Consider the following 22,438-nt stretch of genomic DNA (forward strand, 5'->3'; position numbering starts at 1 on the left):
ACTTTATCAAAATGTACAATGTAAAAATTCTAAAGTTAGATTAGGTTAATCTAGCTATAGCTGTAAGCTAGATGTAAATTCTGTAGTGAGGCAATTCTATATATAAGATAAAGCTTATAAGCATATACTATATATATTTTTACAGTGTGCTTTTAGATCAAAACTAAGTGAGATTTGAACATAGAACTCTATATCGTACTTCTAGTACGTACTCAAAATGTGAACAGCGCGATATAATATGAAAAATACTTATTTCTACAAACAAATAATAATTATTTTACTACAAAAATCACATTTTAGATATATGTGGTGTAGTATAATTATATAAACGTACATACATGAAATTCACCTATATTACTTGCAGTTGAAGAGTATATTGCCATTGCACTAAGAATATCAGAAAAAAAGTGTTAGGCAAAAACAAGGAAAACAATAGACGATAAGAAAGAAAGATAGTAATAATCTTTTTTTGTAACTATTGCGAATACAGTTCGTCATAAGAAAATTTTGATTAACATAATTTGTGAACATATCTTATATATACAATATGTCTAACGAAGTACCTGATCCCGTTAATCAAAGTGATTTGAAAGATCTTAAAGAGCGAATGAAACTCATCGTTGAAGCAGATCAAAAACAGTATCATAACGAATATTCCTTAAGACGTTATTTACGCGCATTTAAAACTACAGATGCTGCTTTTCAGGTAAGCAAAAACAAAATATATGGAATTTTTTTAGTATATACAATAATGACATTTATATATAAAGGCTGTACTTAAAACAAATAAATGGCGTGAACAATATGGTGTTGCAAACCTCAGAAATTGTGAAGAAATAAAAAAATATGCTGACAAGGCAATTGTTTTAAGGCACAGAGATTGCGTGGGTCGTCCCGTTGTATACATTCCAGCTAAAAACCACAATACATCAGAAAGAAATATCGATGAGCTTACTAAGTTTATTGTTTTTTGCCTGGAGGAAGCTAGTAATAAATGTTTTGAAGAAGTTATAGACAGCTTGTGTATTGTTTTCGATTTGGCTGGATTTAGCACTTCCTGCATGGTAAATAAATTTTAAGTTCACATTTATAGTATTTATAAAAATATTTATTTGAAAATTTTCAGGACTACCAATTGGTTAAAAACCTTATTTGGCTACTGAGCAAACATTACCCAGAACGACTGGGTGTATGTTTAATAATAAATTCTCCAGGAATTTTTTCCACAATATGGCCAGTAATACGTCAGTGGCTGGATGATAACACTGCAAAAAAAGTTATATTTGTTGATAACGAAACAGAATTATGCAAATATTTAATTCCAGACATTTTACCAACAAATATGTAAAAGGAATTCTTGTTAGTGAAACAAACGAATGTACCTTTTATTTCAAAGTGAAAATAGTAGCTAATTAATTTAAATGTACACAAATAAGAGCTTAGTATAAAATATCTACCCACATATGTTATGTATATCTATGTAATGAAATGTAACGTGTTTAATGTATAATATTAAAAAGTTGTTAGCAGTAGATGATAAATTCAAGAAAAATTGTATTTAAAATTAATAAAATCATACACTACCTTAAATCAAATATAAGTAATAAATTTTACTTATAAAATTAAAAAAAAAAACTATCCCAACTAAGTAATAAGTTAACTAACCAAATATAGGTATAAAATACTTGTGTATTAATATGTATATGGAATGTGTGTGTTAAATAAATCTTATATAAATCGTAATTAGATGTGGTTTTTTAATTAAAAATAATAAAAAATTTATCGAACATGATTATTTTAGGACTGTCGTGTAATGTATTTTCTTACATTTATTTATTTAAACGTGCCGTATTATTATGAGTCATATCTTAATCTTTGATTACTATAATAAATGTTGGGTAACCTTATCAAGAAAAGATATCTTCTATTTACTTTAAATACCTATTTCTGTGAATAATAAAGATTTATTTATTGTAAGACTTGCATTCACAAAAAGGCTAAGTATATAGATTTAAAAATAAATGCAATTATTAACAGCATAATTATTTATGCTATATACATATTTTGTCTATTATCAATACTGTATTGATTTTTAAGACAAGGTTTTTTAAGTGGTGACATGCTACAGGTAATCTCTAACGCTTATATTAAATTGTATGCATTTCAATTCAGACAAATATAGTGGACATCATACATTACAAATGTTTTGTTAACAAATTATCAGTTTATGCACCAGCATTTATTTAAGTACTAACTAATAGTTAATTTTCAAATTAGTTTATTTTAATTTTTCAAATTATATTAGTTTATTTTTCAAATTATATGCGTGGTCTATAGTATGGATTTTTTCTACTAATTATGGAACGTGGTATAGATAGTAAACAGTTATGGCTTAGCACTAGAAATAATAATTCTATCAAATTTCAAAAATTATGTAGTATTATATTATAACTATTGGACCTAATTTTATATTGATTTAGCGTGGCAAATGTTGTTCATTTGCTGTGTTAATTTTTATAGTATTTACTACTGCTATATTATTTAAATATGTAACGGAAATTTGAAATATTGTCAAAACGTTAGATTGTTTAAATATGTGACATTAAATATAAATTTTACAATGCGTACTAAACTGAAGATTTGTGCTAATGTGGCATTTTTTTGCATTTTAAGTGCCGCTTTAGTGCACAATACCGAACACTAAAGGTTAAGTTGAATTATAAAACTGGCCATAAATATGATAAATTAGTGATTGGCATGTTTTATTAACATTTATTGTAATTACCAGATGATTGCTTACAACTAAAAAGAAATTTACACTTGTCACATTTGTAATTTACACATTCAAAAATATTCAAGATAATAAATGAAAATATATCGCAGTGACAAATCATAACATTATGACAATAATGTGTATATTTATGACATCATTATGATGATGTGAAGTGATGCAAGTGATTGTTTACATCCTTGTAGAGGATCACATATAACAAATAATGTTTATTATATTATAAATATAAAATTGCAAATATTTAATGTTGTCTATATCAAATTATTTGATTTTGTATATAGAATTTAGCTTTATAATTATGTATTTGTTTTGTTCGTTTCATTCGAGTTGTTGAACACATCCCTAAACATATGATTTAATGCACAGCAATTTGGGTTTGTTTGTTGTGTTTTTTCATTTCCTCTTTGACTTGTTTCTTAACTTCGACGAATTTTATCACATTCGTTGTTCTTCTTTGGAAACTGTCAAGTGTTCTTTAGCACATACTTATTTAAATTTATATTTTATATCGTATTGTAATGCAAAATTAAATAATACATCTTTTTGCTTTTTGCTGATAAGTGATATAAAAAAATCGAAAAGAATATACATAAAAATAATGGAAACGCAGTTTATTAGCGGTAATTGTGAAGAAAATGACTTTTTGCAAGCAGAAGCAGCGCTATCATCTGACTTTGATTCCTCAAATTCGTCAATCACATTGCAACAATCGCAAGGCATTGAGAACATTGACTTACCAATCGGTACATTGGATCAGGATCAAATAACACAACAACAGGTGCTTCACAATTTAGGATTAAGTTTAGATCTAGACGATGATGCGTCACATACAAATTTCTATGATATCGGTGATATAGATATCGAAGCAGATGAAGACTTCTTGTTCAATTTTTTAACAACAGATATACAACCTATGTCATCACCGTCACTATCACCTTCTACATTATCATCCATATCTGCACACAAATCGTTACCAACATTAGTTTCTCATTATCATCTAGAAGAAAATGAAAAAAAAAGAATTATGCCTACGACATTTAGTAATTTGAATGCCAAAAACGATATTTGCATACAGTTTGAATATGAGTTCAAGAACGAACAGCTCGGGCCACCAGTCATGGTGGTAACAACTGCTCCGACTTTTGCACACTCTGTATGTGATAGCAATCAAACGAAGTTTAACACAATTAATGGGTTTTTTGTTGATGCAGCGGCACCTGCAGTTGCAAATTCTTCCGTCAGTGCGTCTACTGTTCCCAACCAATATGTCACTAACGAAAGGTAGTTTCATCTCGTATTAAAAAATAGTTGCTCGATGCTCTGGTTACTAATTATTAATTTTACTAATCTTTCTATATTTACGCTATCAAAGAACATTGCTTGCTTTTAGTTTTTTATTTGTATGTACAGTTCCTTGTGAAGAAACGCCCTTAATTAGTCCAATTAGTAATGCATTTATTATATCTAATTTATATCCTTTAGCTTTACATTTATCTTTAACAATTGTAAATAGTTATTTCTATATTAGCTTTTCTTTTTTAATAAGTGAAGATTTTCTCTCTCTATTCTATGCAGTTTAAATTATTTGTATTTTAATTTGTATTATTAAAAGTTTTTTGGTCGGAGTTTTAGTTTGCTTAGTAATCATATATTTATTATAATATATACTTGTTAGTTTTTGTTTTTTGTTTTTTTTTTTGCATTCAATTTGTATTTAGAAACAGTTTATTTTTGTTATTATTTGTACTTGGTTGTCATGTGTGTATCTATAAAAATCATCTGCATCAACTGCTGCTATAATAACAAAGATTTTCTTAAAATCATATAAGTGTATCAAATATAAACAAAATAAATATATGATTTTGTCTGCAGCAGGTGTGATACACAATTTAAATTCATCTGTTGCCATAGCCATAGCTGCCCACTACTCAGTAAGATGTATGTTCGAGTACATACATTTGTACACACATAATTAATTCAAAATTAATTTCGAAAACAGAAAACATTTGCCATATTATTGAAAAAATTTCTAGATCCGAATATTACAAATAAAGCTCTTAAAAATTTTCGTAAATTTTCGATTGCTAATTGCTACAAATTTTTCAATAAAGCATTGCTGCTGTCATGCCAATAAGGTCCTCGCAACATCTCAACCCAAACAGAAATCATATTACAGAATTACTTAAAATTACGGAATATTACGAAATTACGGAATGAATTATAGATAAATAGAATAGCTACAATTTTGAAATGTGTGACCAGTTCTGGAATTAATTTATTATTATTAAATTATTTACTTAGGTCGTGTACGAGTTCGAGTAAATTGAGAAAAACTAAATTGAAATTTCCTAGGTATTTTTTGCACTACACTTATGTAAATATTTATTTATTTATTTATTAAACTTCTTATAAAATTTTCACAATGGTAATACCTAATTTACCTAATTTTTATCTTATTTACCCTACTCAAAATTCTGATAAACACCAACATTCGCTGCCATATCGACATAATGTATTATTTCCCGCAATTTACCATCAATTTACTCGAACTCGCACACGGTCTTATTAGTTAATAAGCCTTGTTAGTTATGTTAAATGTGTTTTTTAAAAGAAAGACAATTCAAACTACGAATCGCACTTTTTATGGAAGAATCGTGTAATTTTGTATAAATTAATTATTAATTATTTAGGTTAAATTAAAACTATGCTTAATTACCAAAAAGCAGGGTGCTTGGAAAATAGTGCGACCAAACTAAAATCTCTTATTTGTTGTAAATCTATTTTTAATTTGAGTGAATAACGTGTTTAATATTCTTAAATGATTTTTAATATTTAAAATAACTTGTAGATCAATTTTTGCTATTTTTAAATTCTGATTTATGAACAGATTTTCTTTCGATTTTCACTAAACTCTTTAACATGTTATTAATTATTAATTATAAATACCGAATTTCATGTCATTAGCATTAATAAGAAATTGAAAAAATTAAAAAAAAATTGAAGAATATTTCTTTATATTATATAAACGTGATCATTTGAGATGCTTTTATCTCATCATCATCATTATCATTGGAGACACATCCTTGTACAGGTCATTACCTGCGGCAGCTTTTGTCTCCCACAGCTTTCAACTTCTTATGCATTACCACAACATAATGTGTTTTGGTAATAATTTTGTTGGCTCTTATTACGTATTGAAAGCCAACTCATCAAGTTCTAGCCATCGCAAGATATTTATTTAGGTGGATACAAACAGGTATCAATATATTAGACTGTAGGGAGTGTACATACGCAACAATCTTAACGTTGTTGTTGTGGTTTGGGAGATCTATATTACAGATAACACGAAAGGAATTACAAATATGAATACTTGGCTTAGTATATGAATAGGTAACGAAATGTGAAAGAGAATGGTATTGTTTGGGAACAAAAACGGATTATAAAATGGGTGAGGCAATCTTTATAGGTCATGTTGCCTTCTATAGTATAAAATACTTTAGGAAATATTTTTTGCTCAAATATTGTAAATAATTTTCCTTTCTACTGGTTAAAAAACAAGTTTCGCATGGTACATAAACTATGAGTATATAGGGTGATTTATTTATATGCCAATGTATCCTTTTATTCGAGTTATATTATTTTCTATGTTGGTGTTGATCAATTATTATCAATTATTTAGAAATTGTCATTTTCGATACCCATGATAAAAATAAGTCAACAAACATATAACTGCACAAAAAACAAAACTTCGGCTTGTTGAGATTATTGTAAAATGAATAATAATCATTGCAATTTAAGCCCAGAATCTATTACGATGTTCCTATTGTTGTCGATGTGACGAAAATAAAGCTCTCTCTAAGCTTAGCTGTACCTAAAGTTCTAACCGTATTGATTGCCATACTATTCTTTGGATAACTTACGTTTCTCAAGGGCGTACAAAAAGCATGTAAGATTAGGAACGATGTCTATTGCACATCGTACTCAGTAGTGATAATCGTAACCTGTTTGATTGTTTAAACGTCAATTTCTGCAGATGTATGTAATTTTTAAGTGAATATTTCCAAAATTCTAAAATATTTTTTAGATGTATTCAACAGAAATATTTTATGTTAAATTGTGGACACGTATGGAAACTGCATACCAGAAAGCAATCAAGAATTATTGGAACTTAAAAATTCTGAAGATATTTTGATAAATGCTAAATTGTATATGTTGAAATGTATAGCAGAGAGTACATATAGATGCAATTTGAGCCTAGAAACAGTTTTTAAGTATTTTCTAGGCATATAAGACACAGTGAAAGAACTCGTCTTATCGACTGTATTGATAAAGACATAAGAAGTCTTACCAAGACAAACTGGGAGGCATCAACTATAAATAGAGGTTATATTCTCCAAAAATGAAAGAACTCGTCTTATTGACTGTATTGATAAAGACATAAGAAGTCTGGAAGGCATCAACCACAAATCGAGGATATATTCTCTGAAAGTTTACGAAGAAAGCTTAAATTCATTTTAGGTTTTTGCGTTAAATGATAATGATGAATAAATGTGTATATATATTTAATGCCAGTAATTCTATCTTAAATTCCACATTTCCTTTGTTATAATTTAAACTTGTAATATGATTAGTAAGGCATTTAGGGATTGCTCGAAAAATCTTATAACAGTTTATAAAGAAATATTCAATGATTGAATCATATTAGTTTAGATTTTTTTGTACATAATAAATAAGTTTCCATAATTTTCCACTTAAAATATTATAACTAAAGCAGTAGTTTTTAAGGTGCTTGACTAATACTGGAACTGACAATTAAAAAATGCATAAAAAATCGAAGGATACATTTCTGTTCCATTGTTCTAGTATTGATAACAGTGAACTAAAGTAATTTATACACATATTTAAATTTTTTTTATGAAATCAGATATTGCAAATGCAAAAATAACTAGAATAATAGTGCGCCTTTTATGAGAAAATGAAATAATGCAGCTCGTGCTTACTATCGATTGAAAGCTTAATGCTTCGATGACGTACTTACACAATAAAACTTTTTATCGCATCGATTAATCGATTAAAAATATAATAAATTAATAATATATACATATGTTCATATAAGACATTTATGCATATGAATTACAAAGATATGAAATAAAATTTTAAACTTATACTCAATATTATTATTTGACGGATTTTAGTTACAGCAAAATAAGTAATGAGGCAGATGAACACGACCTTTCATTATGTATACGTCCCGAAGCCTTGCACAAAAAACTGAAAGCAGATACAACAACTCAAACAACAGTTAATTTCGAGGTACAGATCGCATTCAATAAATCAATAAGTAACATACATATGTACATGTGTTTCGAGCTTCAAGCCGGCTGAGTAATAACAAATTGAACAGCTCACGCATACGCACGGTCATAACAAAACTTAATAAATTGCTGAATTAGTTGGAATTTTATTTGCTTAAGTCTTACCACTTAAACTGAGTTAAATATGAATAATCACCCATCACCCACACCCAACACCCAACATATTATTGATCAATTTAATCATTTTTTAATCTAAATATTTTCTGTGTAATCTTAAGTATGACTTCTGTAATGCATGATATTGACATTGGTGTCTGCCTATAAAAATCAGAAAGTATACGAAAACTATTTCTGATTGATTCTCTATCATTACCAATATTTCCTAAAATTTATTAAATAATTAATCCTTTTGTAATGCTTCTCAGAGCTCGGATGAATCGCTGGCACGATACAAATGCAATTATGAGAATTGCAACCGAAGCTATAGTACCATTGGGAATCTTCGTACACATTTGAAAACGCACAAGGGTCAGTTCAAATATTTAAATGAAATCTACAAGAATTATTAAAATATACGCATTAATAATTGAATTTAGGTGAATATCACTTTAAATGTACCGAAGAAGGTTGCGGAAAAGCGTTTCTAACGTCATACAGTCTCAAAATCCACATAAGAGTACATACCAAAGTTAAACCTTATGAATGTGATGTTGGCGGTTGTGAAAAGGCATTTAATACACGCTACAGGTAACTACTTTTGTTTTCTTTAAACATATACATACATATATAATCTATACGATAGAGCTATTAATAAAAAAAAATAGAGTTTTAAAAACAAGCATTCATAAGAACCCACTCTTTCACCAGTCACAATTTTCTCTCTTGTTATACTTTTGCCAATATTCTATGGCTGAAATGAATTTAGATTCAGATTGAATATTAAGTCTATTAACTTCCCCTATTTGTTCTTGGTTATTGGAATGGGCCCTTTATGGTCCCCTAGCTGAAATCTTTTCACATCTTAGGGGTTTTGGTGAATTAAAATCTTACGGGGATCAGAGGATCATTTAGGTGTGTACTTTAAAAAAACAGAATCAGGAAGATAAATAAACTTTAATTAGATGGAAAAATATCATAATGAAGAATTTGTTTTTTTTATTAAATTGTAAAATAATTTATTTAAAGCGAAATATTTAATTTGATTAAATATTTGAGTTTTGATGTAATAAACTATCATAAAATTTGTTAAACATTGAAAAAGTTTTCTACAGGAACTGTTTCTCATTTTTAGTGCAGTTAATTAGCACTTAAATTTTATATTCTAATATTTTTGTTTTTGTTTTTCTTTCGACTTTTTGATTTTTTGGTGCTATGAACTGTTAACCGTCAACTGTTCCTTTATTTTAGAGTACATATTTAAGTCAAGTATCGATATTATTTGTGATGAACTTAAATAGTTTACTTCCAAATTAATATAAATCCAATTCTGTGGAGCAATTGATTAATTATTTTTATTATTATTTTCAAATTTTTAAACTTTTACTTATAATTTTCGCTTCATTCCTTTAGGTTGCATGCCCACTTACGGCTACATAACGGAGAAACTTTTAATTGTGAACAATGTCATAAAGGCTTTACAACTCTAAGTGATTTAAAGAAACACATGCGTACTCATACTCAATTTCGTCCTTATAAGTGCCAGGAAAATGCTTGCGGTAAATCTTTTACCGCTTCGCATCATCTAAAGACTCACATTCGTACACATACTGGAGAACGACCTTATCCGTGTGAAGAAAACAACTGTGGCAAACAATTTAGCACTTCACATAGTCTTAAATCACATAAAAAAACACACCAAAGACAAATTCAAAACAAAAACACCAAAGAACGTAAATACAAACCAAAGAAATTTATACATCAGGCTAACAAAAAAGGTTTTCAAACTACAATAACTAATGAGGCTCTCAAAACTGAGAGCGACAGTAGTGGATTCATAGAAGAACAAACTGATGAATTCGTAAACGTTGAAAGTATTCAAAACAAAATTTGTCAGTTCAAAACTGCAGATTATATAAAATCTGAAACTGTGGACTTTTCAAATAATGGATATTACACATTGCAACTTCCAGAAGTGCCAAATAATGAATATAGCCAAATATCTCCTAAACTGGAGATATTACCTTTGCCTGAACGATCACAAGCGTTACAATTAGCTTATGCGGCTGAAGAAGAAATACCAACACCTTGGGTAGATACAGCAGTGCTTGTTCCGAAACCAATTATGCCAGTTGCACGTATTGAGTCTGCATGCGTTGCATTACCTACAGAAATGCCAAGCTACGTCGATCTACAACAAAACTATGTAAGTGCCATCCCAGAGATTTCAGTAATAGGTGAAACTAATATTGCTACAGTAAATCCATTCAATACAAATTTACCCATATCGTCTGATCCATGTGATTACTTGGCGTATTTAAATGATGACCCCAATTGTGAAAACAGACAAAATGCATTGGAGTTGCCTGCAACAGTTATGGAGATAGATGCTGATATGAAATACAACTCAAATATTGTCACCAATATTTCAAAGTCCAATGATTACAATATGGAACCAACACAATCTGATGAATCAATCCCTATACAAGAAAATATTGAAGATTTACTAAAGGATGTTGACTATAATAGCGAAACAGATGAAATGGAAACGGAATCGCTACTAAACGACATTTTAATGACCATTGACAATAACACGAGCTTATTGCAAGAAACGCTGCATCAAGCTAAGCAAGTTCCTGCTGATGCATCGGGTTTGGTTGAGGTCGATTTGCGTAACAATAAGCCAACACTTAAACAAATAACTGCAGATGCGGGCATTTGCAGCTGTACCAATTGTAAATGCGACCAAACGAAATACTGTCAAGGTGGTTGTTCAAACGACAAACCTTGTCACAACAAACAATCCCAAGATCAAAAAAGAAATTGTACTGCCCAAATAAAATCAAATGGATCGAATTGTTGTAATAAGACAAAAATTAAAGAAAAGCGCGTCAGCAAACGAGAAGCCGAAATGAATCAAAACGTTGAAGACGTCGCTGTTTTACTACAAAATTTGGCTTCCATGAGTAGTAACAGTGGTGGCTGTTGTGGTAGCAGTCGCTCTACTGCCACTGAAAATTCAGCGCAGCCAGTAGATAATTCTTCAAGCTGTTGTTCCAATAATAATAAACAAAATGAAAGTATTAATGGGTGTTGCAGCACGAAAATAACCAAACCGGAGATCAAAATATCAACACCGCCTGCAACAAAACAACAAACTAAAAGTACAGGTTGTACTTGTAAAAGTCCTGCTGAAGGAGTGGCCAATGGCTGTTGCGTTGTTATTTGTATCAAAACTCTGCAAGCTCTAAGGAAAGTACTTACTCGCAAAAACTTGAATTTGATGTTATGCCCACAAAACCAACAAAATTAATTAATGCCAGAGTATTATACGATTCATATAGTTTTAAAAGGATTGATTGCACAGTATCAAAAAGGAGTTATAGTATTAAAATCTTGCAATTTGACTTCAATTCAGAAAACTTATTTTTTATTTTAAAACTAAATATATAAACTACTGCTTTATCTAATAAAACATTAGTTAAATTTCATATTGTATACAATATGTACAATTAAATAAAATAATTGCTCTCAATTATAAATATACCTACAGCGCTAACTGGGAGAGTTATTATCATCCATATTGGTTCCTCTTTTTGCTCTATCACGCTGTAATATCTATGTTTAAATATTTTTAATTTTTAATAAATATATTTTAAATCTAACATGATTTAAACATATACCTTAACAAATTGAGAAAAATAAAAGAGAACTTTATATATATTTGAATATTAATTATATCTTTCAATTTTTTTTAAAAACCTATCCACATTATAAAAATAGATATTTTAATATTCAGGGTCACATTTTAAAATTGAATTTAATAAATATGGTAATAAATTATATATATTTCATTGTTGAATATTTACGAATATAATATGCGACTATGTTGTTTTTTATTTTCTATATTTATCGACAAACACATCTATTTTATATCTATACAATTATATCTATATATACATGTATATATATATAAACTGTGCCAACACTGTTACTCTATAAATAAAATAGCGATTTTGTTATGTGAAATTTAAGCCTGTAATAAAAATTAAATAACCATTATTTTCTAAATTTTATATAAATTTAACGGCATTTTATTATTATTTTTCTATAATACATACGTACATATAAAAATTTCACATAAAATTTTCAATTTGATAAATTATATACAATTTCTAAAGAAATGAGGCCTTGTAGAGGTCATTTTAACAACTAAACGTTACAGTTGCTTTAGAAAACATTTAGGTATACAATTTTTCAGTTTTCAAGTTATCATGAATCAATACGTTTGTTAAAACAACAACAATTGATTTGAAAAAAATATCTCTCAAACTGATTCAATTTTCATATTAAAGGCAGCCCATCCATGTCCACTGTTCTTGTAATAACAGAAAGCCAAATACATATTAATATTATTTATTAACAGTAATAAATCATTAACAATAATACATATTTTTTATTTATTTATTGATTAATGTAATATATAATGATATCACAAACGTTAATTAAATATTTTATGTTAATGCATTTCAGTAAGAAAACCGTTAACAGCAATGCGAATTTAGTACGTTATATTTGATTAATCATAATAAGGTATGAAGACTAGACTTTTTTGTTAAAGTCTGATCTTAATTAATTCTTTTATTCTAATCATTTAAAAAAATTTCTGGTGAAAACAAGAAATAATTTTCTTCGACTAATTAATAATTCTTACCATTTGTAAAAATTTTTGGTATAAATGAGAATTAATATTTATGAACTAATTACTAAAAAATTGGTTTTTTCAAAGCAATTTTTTATTGAGAGTATACATTTAATATTTCTATCTTTACCTTATATACCTTTTTCTTATATATACATATATATGTGCGTTACTTTGAATATATATTTTGGGATTGTATTACATTGAAGTTAAACTTAATATCGAGTTGATACACATTTTTCACATTCATTGGGAAAAAAACTAAGTATCGTTATATCACTTTCATATGTAAACCTAAAAACTTAAATGCATACTGATCTGTATGATCTGTATACATATATGCGATAAAATTGATTAACAGAGCAATTTAAATCACAAAGATCTTACGAAAGATGTTTTATGTTCTGAAAACTATCTTGAAAGCTTTTTTTTGTCTTTCGAAAGACGAAAATAAAGATATGTTATTGAGAATATCTTTCGATTGACAGCTCGCTCGAAAAGTTGCTTATGTTTTTGGTCTATAAAATTTTCTTTATATAAAATAAAATTTGTGAAAATGGAAAAATTTGTAAAAAGTAATATGTGCTGGACATATAAGACTAATATAATGCTCGCGCTGCTGAAGACGTACAGTGTTTATTATTAAAAAATTATATATTTTTAATAAACATGTATACTTTTTAATATTTATATAATTTTTTATTTATTTTTTGAAAATATTTTATAAACAAATAATAAAAAAAAAAGTACATTTATATCATTTATTATTATATTTAATATTTTTAAATTTAATTATAAAACTTTAAATTCAAGTAATTTTTGCTATTCTTCTTTATTTTTTATTATTTTTATTATTTAATTTTAATTGAGCAATTATCGCTATATGTTTATTTATATGAAACTAATGTTAATACAAGCAGCTGTGGTTATGTATTTCATGTCAAATATTTTCTTATGCACAATAATGTAATGCAAACAAAATTAACGTTTTATGTACGTAATTTAATATACATAAAAAATAAATATGTTTAAAAGTCACAATCATAGCAAATACATTGTTTTTACATTACGAACGCATTTATAACGGGCATAATGGTTAATTAGCCAAGAAACAAACCATGCATTAAACGAATCTGTATATGTCAAATATTTAATAGCTGTCAAAAAAAGGTAATAGCATCGTAATTTCGCGAGTCATTCGTTTATTAAGAATATAATATTAAAAAAGTCGTGGTTTATCAAAAATTGAAAAAAAAATGAGCATACGTGAGATTAATGATGAGGCACATTTCCAGTCTGAACTTTTGGCCGCAGGGACACGATTAGTAGTAGTGGATTTTACAGCGTCTTGGTAAAGACCTATATATTACTGTGTATATTAGATGGTTCAATATATCGTATGATCTAATTTAGGTGTGGACCATGTCAGCGCGTTGCACCATTTTTTGGAATGTTTCCTGAAAGATACCCGAAGGGAGTTTTCCTTAAAGTAGATGTGGATAAATGCCAAGATGTTGCTGCAAGTCAGGGTGTTTCTGCTATGCCCACTTTCATCTTTTATAAAAACAGGGTATGTGCTAGTACATTCAATGTAGTAAATAATTGATCAAAAATTTAATAACGTAAATTTACAGACAAAGGTCGATCGTTTACAGGGAGCAGATCTATTGGCATTGGAAGCAAAAATTACAAAGCATATGTCTGGTAGTAGTGAATGTGACGAAGATTATGGACAAGGCCTTGTAAATATAACTAATGTTATATGTAGTGTATGTTCTCAATAATTATTTTTTAGATGGACTTAAATGCATTTATATCTAAGCAAGAGTGTGAATGTTTAAATGAATGTGATGAGCATACTTTAATGCATTGTCTAACGCCTGAAGGTGGCTTTTTACAATCTGATTGTGATGAACAATTAATTTTATCAGTTACCTTTAACCAATGTGTGAAAATCCATTCACTTAAAATTAAAGCTCCTCCACAAGTCGGACCAAAAGACATTAAATTATTTATTAATCAACCACGCACTATCGATTTTGATTCCGCAGAAGGCATGACAAGCGTCCAAGATTTATCGTAAGTAAAGATTACAATTATTTTTTCCTACAAACTTAATTGTTGTATTTTAGTTTGGCTCCAAAGGATTTAGAAAACGGAAACTTAATTAACCTGCGTTATGTTAAGTTTCAAAGCGTTCAAAACTTGCAGATTTTTGTTAAAAATAATCAATGTGGTGGTGAAATTACACAAATCGACTTTGTTGGTTTTATTGGATCACCTCTAATGACAACAAAAATGACTGACTTTAAGCGCGTTGCCGGTAAAAAGGGTGAAAGTCATTAAATTAAATAAAATAACATTTGATTTCATAAATATATTTGTTTTAAATCTTCTCGGTGTTAGAAAACAATAAAAACCAAACCAAACTAAACGCTAATGAATAAAGAAATATTTATATAGTTATAAAGGCACGCTCTGTTTTGTGTATATGTATATCATCATAACATGCTTGGCTTATTAATTTTGTTTATGTCATTCATAAGTAAATTCCATGCCTTTTCCGCTTGTTTACATGTAAAACTTTCATCCCATTGAGAACTAAAAACGATATTTGATCTAGAAACAACTTCAGAATTATCAATTTGATTGGCTATGCGTTTTAGTGCTTCCGCCTGACTAAGTTGATTACGTTGCATTATTCGTTTAACAGCTTCTTCGGGAGGTATAATCATTGACCATACTTCATGACAATCTGACTCCCAGCCAGCTTTTAAAAGTATAGCAGCCTCAACTACTACTACTTGACATTGATGCCTCTCACACAAATCAGAAATTCGTCGCTTAACTTCTAATAGTAATTCAGGCCACACAATGTTATTTAAAGCTTCTAATTTTATGGGATCACTAAAAACAATAGCACCTAGTTTGCTTCGGTTTATAACTGCATCTGAATCAACTATATCACTGCCAAAATATTCTATAATTCTTTTGTAACAATCCTTGCCGGGTTCATAGATTTCATGTGCTATTTTATCACAATCTAATATAACAGCACCAAATTTTTGCAATTGTTCGGCCATTTTACTTTTACCCGAAGCAATACCGCCTGTAAGCCCAATTATATAGGGTTCAGCTGGAAGCGCAGATGAGTGCTGAAAGTTCTTACTTTATTCAATAGTATTTTGAGGATTCATATATTTATATTCACCTGAGGTGCGCGTATCCGAGTTCCAAGTAAATCTATTCGTGTATTACTCGAACTGATTTTATGTTCTTTGGGACCATCCTCAACACTACTTTCCACAACATCTATACTATATATTTCAACAGGTTTCAATCCATTTTTTAAACGGATTTCGTTAACCTTCTGTCCACCACGTAATGTTTCGGCACTCACCATAATCATATCCATATTAGGGTCAGTTTGAGTCGGTCCATATGGATCATCAATAGGAACAATATCATATTGTAATGTAGAATCGATCTCTATTAAAAACTCCTTAACTTCTTGAATGCGTTGTTCCACCGGTAAAATAAGTTCAGGTAGTACTTTTGCTAAAATTTGATTGTCATATGTATTCAAATAATGTAATTGATTGATTATTATTAACAATATCGTATGAGACTTACATTTAGTCATTTTTGATGTTGTAACACCCACTACCAGCCTGCGGCAAGCTCTGAGAACGGCTTGAGTTAAAAATATTTTATGTCCAATATGTATCCGATCAAATGTACCACCAAGAACAACTGTGTCGTAAGTTTTATTTGCATCAGTTTCGCAGCGATATTCGGAAATGTTATTTATAGTTCCTTCTTCCAAGTATATTGAATCGCTGCTAATGTTAAGATTCTTACGTAAATTATTACAAATATCCGGAAAATGAGCATCCGAAAATATCATGTCGATTTGCTTAGGAGTTTGAAGATGATTGCTGTTTTTCAGTGGACCAACAAGTATTTTCATGTCGACATTATTGCTATTAAAATAACTTTGACTATCAATATATAACTGAGAAATTAAGCGTCCCCAAGCAGGCACTGGTTGCGAAAGACTGTCCGGAATGTTTAAATGAATGTATAGTGAATTCACATACTTTTCTATACTACGTAATGATTTGCCTAGAATTTTTACATTCGATACCACCAAAATACCAGTAGATGCCATTGCCTAAATCCGAAATAAAAAATGAAAATTTTTGCACTACTTTATAATGGGTATTTAGACTTTGAGTTGTTTGATAACATGAAAACAGGTGGTAGTATAAATACTATGTGTTCTTAAGAGCTGCCATACTAAATCTAAGAGATTGCCAATTTCTAAGATATGCATATGTATATTTATACAATAATATTATTGTCCCACCGCAAAAAAAGCCTTCGTACAATGAAATATGAGATAAGTTCTTTGACTCTTCTTCAAGAAATATAATAACAGAAAGTAGTTGCAGATTATAAGTAATAATAATAACAAAGACTACTGAATTATTTGAAACAACTTAACTTTAATCTATTTTGTGTCATTTGACAGCAGTAAAAATAATCTTGAAAATATTGAAAATTATTTAGCTTTTATTATATGAGTGATTCACTTTATATATGTATGTATATGTATATGCGACTTTATAGTTCACTATACTATAGACTATTTCTGGATATTCAATAAACAAATTTTTAAGATATATATTATTAAGTAGCACTAAATGATCTAATATATTATATGCATACATAAATATATAAATATGACATAAAAATAAAATTTTTGCGTATGACTTCTATAATTTTGAACAAACTTGTTTTTGCACTTTACAACACTTGCTCAAAATTATTTAATATTTCTATACTGATGAACTAAATATTTAATAGACACACGTCATTAAAATTATTGTAAATAAGTACGCTGTTATTAAATATATATTTTAATTTAGGTAAAATTCTTGATTTCAAAATTATAAAATAAAAATGGAAGCTTTATATCATCAAACAAATCGAGTTTTGCAAGAAATCGAAAAAAATTTTCAAAAACTAAACAGCCAAGAGAGTTTTGAAGTAGAAAATGATATACAAACGCAAATTACAACAGTAAAAACGTAAGTTTTATACAGGTATTAAAACCCAAACTTAGTAGCATAAAAAATACAAACTAAGTATTTTGTTAATTTAGAAATTGTGACCGCCTTGATGTATTATTGTACAAGGTACCAGTTAGTCAACGACCTAGCGCTAAAATGCGCGTAGACCAACTTAAATATGATGTACGACATTTAGAAAACTCGTTACAATTGTATAGAGAAAAACGTCAACGTAAATTAAATGAAATGTCTGAACGAGAGCAGCTACTAAGTCATCGATTTACAGCAAACAGCACTGAGGGTGCACCCGAAACATGTTTGGACATGGATCATGCTTTACAGCATCATAGTCAATTAGGAAATGCACATCAAGGCGTGGACGAAATGATAGCTACAGGAGGAAACATACTCGGCAGTCTTATTAATCAACGTGAAACTTTAAAAGGTGCCCAACGAAGAATTTTAGCTATAGGAAGTACTTTAGGACTATCAAATCACACAATGAAACTAATTGAACGCAGATTTTCTGAGGATAAATATATAATGTTAGTGGGTATGGCGATAACGTTATTAGTAATTGGATTTGTAATATACTTTATAGTATTTTAATCTAAACACTTTGTATTTTGTGTATACGACGTCATAATATTCCATACGCATTTTTACATTGAACTGTTTGCTACGATATACCTAAGTTTCCAATAAAATAATTATACAATAAATACATATTTTTGGTACGAATTAAATTTAATAGATATACAACTGTTATTAATAATTAATGAATAGTTAAAATTTTAAAATGTAGAATGAAATGTTAAGAAATTTCACTTTAAAAACTGTTTTTATTATGCTGAGATTTGGGGCATTGCTTGGGCTTTTAAGAATTGTGCCTTGGCCGCCCCCTAAATCACCGATGTCTAATTTTTTTATTAATGTGACCACCTTTCTTTGCACTGACGCTAGTATTAGGAGTAGTTTTATTTTTTGAGCTACCAGTAGGTGTACTTGGATCTTTTGCTACATCCCGTTGAGGTGTATTGGCGCGATCTGAAATATATTTTATTTAAGAAAAAACACTCACATATTACTAATTCATATATTTTACCGGCTTTATCATCTTTCCCACTACTCTTAATAGAAACGGTGTTATCGTGCTGAGTAGTTGTATTCTGACTAACTGATATTTGATTGTCACTAGAATCTTCGTTTGTAATGTCGGATTCGCTTGCACGTTCCGCTAAAAATAAATCATAAGAAAATTAATGTAAATTAATGTAATTGTCAATTACACTCGACAAATATACTGACGGTTACAAATAGCCATTGAAGTAATGCTTGACTTTGAAAATAATCTTTCAGCCTCCTTGAATTTACGATTTCTCTTATCTGCCTTTGAATTTGTTGCTTTATTTGAAGTTAAATAACGTTCCCAACCACGTATTATATTACCACAGAGTTGAGTGTCTTCAAGATAGGATCCCTCAAAAGCATATATTTGTCGCTCCAAGTTAGCTAACTGTTCCTACAAATTTGAATATGAAATGAAGAAAATCGAATCAAATCAGATAACATACAGATGTTTCAGCTTTCTTCTTTATAAGATCGGCCAATTCTGCAGCCCTAGATTCAATAGCAGATTTTGATGTAGAATTTGACTTTGTAGACTTGCGTTGCTTTGTGACCGCATTGTCGTTGTTGTTCGTATTATTATTTGGGGAATTCATATTATTAATACACAATAGTACACTAAATATAATTATAGTATTCCAAACAATACAATGCGCGACATCAGATTTGTTTACAATGCGTAATAAACAAAAATTCTGCACAAACTCCTAAAGGTGTAAGGTTTTTCAGTATTAAAATTAGACAATGATGCCAGACTTATAATTATTTTTGGTTTTTTTTATTTCACTAAATTGTGCACAATATTGCGAAAAGGTTACATATTGAACACAAATATTTTATACTCAGTTGTTAGATTTTAATAACATATTCTGTAATAAAAGGTACACAGTTTTTCAAATATTCATTATTCGTATTTTGTATTAGAAATTTTCAAAAATTAAAAGATTACGATACTTAGGTTCTGTAATTTGACGTGGAATTTCTATAATGCTCGCTGTGATATGTAATCAATATAAAAAGCTTACAACATCAAATTGAATTGAAAAATTTAACTATACAGATATAAAGTATTGTGATTCGTGATAAAAATTTGTTTAGACGTTTTTATTGTTTCCATTCACATACAGTAAGTATACTCTATGTGAAAGTGCTTTTATGAGTGAGACAGTATGTTGAAAGTTCTAAGAGACCTTCTGTTTGGTTAAATAAACTGCAGTTACTAATGAATAACACAAAAAAATTAACTATATAATTGATATATTAAATCATTTATGTACATATATATATTTCAAATCCATTACATATTCAACTAATAAAACAAAGATTTTATTAAATACTAACTTCCTCATTGCGTTTGTTTACCACTCAGCTGTTGTTTGTTTACATTTTACATTTAAGACATATAACAAATATTGCAAAGGTTCTATTCTTAAAGGTTGCATTCTATATTTTTATTCCAATTTTAATAAGAATGATTTACTTTAATAAATAAAATAAGTTTTTATAAGTAAGTTAAAAAGTACGGAAGCTCTTTGTATGGTTAACGAAATTTACTTATAAAGTTACACTTACTGAGTCAGCAGTGAAAGCATACTATAACTGACTACGACAATGTATTTGAAAAATTGTTATGAAATATTTTTCACTATGTATTGCAATATATTGACTTGTCAAAGTACACTTGATAGAAATGTAATAAATAAATTGGGTGGCATCACTTAAGAAATGCCGACAATTAATTTGTAAATATTTTGATACTATAAGGGCAGAGTACAAACGGTTCAATGACGACGAAAAATAATTATGTTCCCAGAGTTAATCAGGTAAACATTTTAATGATCAAACAAAACTTATTCTACATTTTTTGTTTTTTTTTTGTTTTGTAGATTGACGCACTACACCTAAATAAAGATATAACAAGGCTAATACGTGAAAACTTACTTGAGAGTTTACAAGCTATATCTGTAAGTTGTTAGCAGGTGCTTTCAATTTTAATTATTAAGCATATTGATTTTAATAATTTTTATGTGAAATTGTAGCCTACTTTGTTTTTTAAAATCCAACCGGAATTGGATTTTATAATACAATCTGCAATATGGTTTGGCTCTGTCGGAAGAGAATTTTCAACGTTTGGACAGCAATTGTTGGTGTTATCATATGATAGTGAACGACTCACAATTTGTCGGTTATGCTTGCATTTTGCTCTATCAGTTTTGCCGCAATATATAAAAAATGTTATTTCTGTTCGATCGTCAACAATTCGTATGGAATATCTTAAAAAATCAGTTGAGTGGGGTGAAAATGCTGCATTAGTATTAACAGTGCTAAATTTTTTTCGATTTCTAAAAACTGGAAGAAGACCAACGTTAATTGATTACTTGCTTGGTCTTGACTATATAAGCTTAAGAAATAATCAACGAAGGGACATTGGATATAAATACTTAACTCGTGAATTATTATGGGGTGGTTTTATGGTGAGTTAGAAATTTTTTTAACATTAACGAAAGTACGTAAGATAATCAATTATATATTGCAGGAAATTTTGGGTTTAGTATTACCAATAATAAACTTCCGTAAAATACATAGATTAAGTAAACAAATTATATTTGGACAACAAACAAACATTGAGCGAATTGATAAAATAGGCTTTCCTAAATTAACAGCGACTTCAGTATGTGTTTATTGTGAAGAGAGGCCTACACTTCCTCATCATTTAGGCTGTGGGCATATATATTGTTATTATTGTTTATCTGCTAACATGACTACAGATTCAAATTTTATTTGTACTGTTTGTAATAATCGCACTGAAGACACTATGTTGAAAGTATGATTTTGTATTACTTTAGTAACTAAGTTCACTATATATTGAAAAGTTGTTGAAAATAGGTTAGATAACTTTAATACAAAAAAATTTTGGGAAATCACATGTAATTAATTTTAAACAAGTGACGTAAGTAATAAAAGATAAGTTTCAGTACGTACTTGTGAAATTTACGTAAAAATTTACTTGAATTTTATTGCTTTCAGTTATCTTACTTGAAACTAGTATTGACAGAGCTGTTTTAAGAGCGAAATGTTTCTTAATGTAAAACGATATTTGTTAAAGTAAAATTGATAAACTGTTGATCAGTTATAATTGCTTACATAACATAAGAAATTACATACATGCTATTGCGAAATAAAAATTCAAAAACTTGTAGTTGTAATTGAGGTAATAATTAGAAATATATAATGTATAAAAGCAGTGTCTTTTAATAAAAGTAAAGGGATG

The 22,438-nt window shown here is 28.7% G+C and overlaps 7 protein-coding genes across 11 annotated transcripts; 5 read left to right on the forward strand and 2 right to left on the reverse strand.

The window, feature by feature from the left end:
* Positions 1 to 27: 27 nt before the first annotated feature.
* Positions 28 to 1,554, forward strand: LOC119672472 (phosphatidylinositol transfer protein CSR1). Its single transcript, XM_038083533.1, has 3 exons — positions 28 to 706; positions 771 to 1,064; positions 1,127 to 1,554. Exons 1-3 carry the CDS (start codon positions 548 to 550, stop codon positions 1,346 to 1,348), a joined length of 675 nt encoding a protein of 224 aa, XP_037939461.1. The 5' UTR covers positions 28 to 547; the 3' UTR covers positions 1,349 to 1,554.
* Positions 1,555 to 3,302: 1,748 nt separating this feature from the next.
* LOC119680194 lies at positions 3,303 to 11,997 on the forward strand. Of its 2 annotated transcripts, XM_038092928.1 has the most exons (5): positions 3,578 to 4,072; positions 7,987 to 8,104; positions 8,532 to 8,634; positions 8,703 to 8,853; positions 9,676 to 11,997. In XM_038092928.1, exons 1-5 carry the CDS (start codon positions 3,705 to 3,707, stop codon positions 11,573 to 11,575), a joined length of 2,640 nt encoding a protein of 879 aa, XP_037948856.1. In that variant the 5' UTR covers positions 3,578 to 3,704; the 3' UTR covers positions 11,576 to 11,997. The 2 variants fall into 2 exon arrangements, with proteins under 2 accessions (XP_037948939.1, XP_037948856.1); XM_038093011.1 differs by lacking the exons at positions 3,578 to 4,072; positions 7,987 to 8,104 and adding an exon at positions 3,303 to 3,569.
* A 1,962-nt stretch (positions 11,998 to 13,959) lies between these two features.
* Positions 13,960 to 15,340, forward strand: LOC119680327 (thioredoxin-like protein 1). Its single transcript, XM_038093133.1, has 5 exons — positions 13,960 to 14,315; positions 14,378 to 14,534; positions 14,599 to 14,706; positions 14,760 to 15,043; positions 15,097 to 15,340. The coding sequence occupies exons 1-5, from the start codon at positions 14,221 to 14,223 to the stop codon at positions 15,308 to 15,310; spliced, it is 858 nt and encodes a 285-aa protein (XP_037949061.1). The 5' UTR covers positions 13,960 to 14,220; the 3' UTR covers positions 15,311 to 15,340.
* An 86-nt stretch (positions 15,341 to 15,426) lies between these two features.
* On the reverse strand, positions 15,427 to 17,417 carry LOC119680412 (bifunctional coenzyme A synthase). 4 transcript variants are annotated; one of them, XM_038093331.1, is made up of 4 exons: positions 17,334 to 17,417; positions 16,598 to 17,138; positions 16,176 to 16,522; positions 15,427 to 16,128 (listed from the first exon to the last, which is right to left on the reverse strand). In XM_038093331.1, exons 2-4 carry the CDS (start codon positions 17,133 to 17,135, stop codon positions 15,466 to 15,468), a joined length of 1,548 nt encoding a protein of 515 aa, XP_037949259.1. In that variant the 5' UTR covers positions 17,136 to 17,138; positions 17,334 to 17,417; the 3' UTR covers positions 15,427 to 15,465. The 4 variants fall into 4 exon arrangements, with proteins under 4 accessions (XP_037949259.1, XP_037949346.1, XP_037949182.1 ...); XM_038093418.1 differs by having other exon boundaries at positions 17,354 to 17,407; XM_038093254.1 differs by lacking the exon at positions 17,334 to 17,417 and having other exon boundaries at positions 16,598 to 17,324.
* Positions 17,418 to 17,877: 460 nt separating this feature from the next.
* On the forward strand, positions 17,878 to 18,765 carry LOC119680647 (probable Golgi SNAP receptor complex member 2). Its single transcript, XM_038093613.1, has 2 exons — positions 17,878 to 18,057; positions 18,132 to 18,765. The coding sequence occupies exons 1-2, from the start codon at positions 17,930 to 17,932 to the stop codon at positions 18,646 to 18,648; spliced, it is 645 nt and encodes a 214-aa protein (XP_037949541.1). The 5' UTR covers positions 17,878 to 17,929; the 3' UTR covers positions 18,649 to 18,765.
* Positions 18,766 to 18,816: 51 nt separating this feature from the next.
* On the reverse strand, positions 18,817 to 19,874 carry LOC119681282 (chromatin modification-related protein MEAF6). Its single transcript, XM_038094468.1, has 4 exons — positions 19,614 to 19,874; positions 19,348 to 19,561; positions 19,145 to 19,276; positions 18,817 to 19,086 (listed from the first exon to the last, which is right to left on the reverse strand). Exons 1-4 carry the CDS (start codon positions 19,761 to 19,763, stop codon positions 18,947 to 18,949), a joined length of 636 nt encoding a protein of 211 aa, XP_037950396.1. The 5' UTR covers positions 19,764 to 19,874; the 3' UTR covers positions 18,817 to 18,946.
* Positions 19,875 to 20,884: 1,010 nt separating this feature from the next.
* On the forward strand, positions 20,885 to 22,319 carry LOC119681197 (peroxisome biogenesis factor 2). The gene is made up of 4 exons (XM_038094349.1): positions 20,885 to 20,990; positions 21,054 to 21,131; positions 21,207 to 21,641; positions 21,704 to 22,319. Exons 1-4 carry the CDS (start codon positions 20,952 to 20,954, stop codon positions 21,995 to 21,997), a joined length of 846 nt encoding a protein of 281 aa, XP_037950277.1. The 5' UTR covers positions 20,885 to 20,951; the 3' UTR covers positions 21,998 to 22,319.
* Positions 22,320 to 22,438: the final 119 nt, after the last annotated feature.

This window comes from Teleopsis dalmanni, chromosome 1, assembly GCF_002237135.1.
Source record: "Teleopsis dalmanni isolate 2A chromosome 1, ASM223713v2, whole genome shotgun sequence".
Classification (NCBI taxonomy): Eukaryota; Metazoa; Arthropoda; class Insecta; order Diptera; family Diopsidae; genus Teleopsis; species Teleopsis dalmanni.

Coding starts and splice junctions, on each gene's coding strand:
- LOC119680327 (XM_038093133.1), top strand. CDS start 14,221: ATGAGCATACGTGAGATTAATGATGAGGCACATTTCCAGTCTGAACTT. Junction 14,316..14,377: donor GTGGATTTTACAGCGTCTTG/GTAAAGACCTAT, acceptor GATCTAATTTAG/GTGTGGACCATGTCAGCGCG. Junction 15,044..15,096: donor ACAAGCGTCCAAGATTTATC/GTAAGTAAAGAT, acceptor GTTGTATTTTAG/TTTGGCTCCAAAGGATTTAG.
- LOC119680194 (XM_038092928.1), top strand. CDS start 3,705: ATGTCATCACCGTCACTATCACCTTCTACATTATCATCCATATCTGCA. Junction 8,635..8,702: donor ACATTTGAAAACGCACAAGG/GTCAGTTCAAAT, acceptor AATTGAATTTAG/GTGAATATCACTTTAAATGT. Junction 8,854..9,675: donor GCATTTAATACACGCTACAG/GTAACTACTTTT, acceptor TCATTCCTTTAG/GTTGCATGCCCACTTACGGC.
- LOC119680647 (XM_038093613.1), top strand. CDS start 17,930: ATGGAAGCTTTATATCATCAAACAAATCGAGTTTTGCAAGAAATCGAA. Junction 18,058..18,131: donor CAAATTACAACAGTAAAAAC/GTAAGTTTTATA, acceptor TTGTTAATTTAG/AAATTGTGACCGCCTTGATG.
- LOC119672472 (XM_038083533.1), top strand. CDS start 548: ATGTCTAACGAAGTACCTGATCCCGTTAATCAAAGTGATTTGAAAGAT. Junction 707..770: donor CTACAGATGCTGCTTTTCAG/GTAAGCAAAAAC, acceptor TTATATATAAAG/GCTGTACTTAAAACAAATAA. Junction 1,065..1,126: donor GATTTAGCACTTCCTGCATG/GTAAATAAATTT, acceptor GAAAATTTTCAG/GACTACCAATTGGTTAAAAA.
- LOC119680412 (XM_038093331.1), bottom strand. CDS start 17,135: ATGGCATCTACTGGTATTTTGGTGGTATCGAATGTAAAAATTCTAGGC. Junction 16,523..16,597: donor AACATCAAAAATGACTAAAT/GTAAGTCTCATA, acceptor ATCAAATTTTAG/CAAAAGTACTACCTGAACTT. Junction 16,129..16,175: donor CTCGGATACGCGCACCTCAG/GTGAATATAAAT, acceptor GAATAAAGTAAG/AACTTTCAGCACTCATCTGC.
- LOC119681197 (XM_038094349.1), top strand. CDS start 20,952: ATGACGACGAAAAATAATTATGTTCCCAGAGTTAATCAG. Junction 20,991..21,053: donor ATGTTCCCAGAGTTAATCAG/GTAAACATTTTA, acceptor TTTGTTTTGTAG/ATTGACGCACTACACCTAAA. Junction 21,642..21,703: donor TATTATGGGGTGGTTTTATG/GTGAGTTAGAAA, acceptor TATATATTGCAG/GAAATTTTGGGTTTAGTATT.
- LOC119681282 (XM_038094468.1), bottom strand. CDS start 19,763: ATGAATTCCCCAAATAATAATACGAACAACAACGACAATGCGGTCACA. Junction 19,562..19,613: donor AGAAGAAAGCTGAAACATCT/GTATGTTATCTG, acceptor TCAAATTTGTAG/GAACAGTTAGCTAACTTGGA. Junction 19,277..19,347: donor TTCAATGGCTATTTGTAACC/GTCAGTATATTT, acceptor ATTTATTTTTAG/CGGAACGTGCAAGCGAATCC.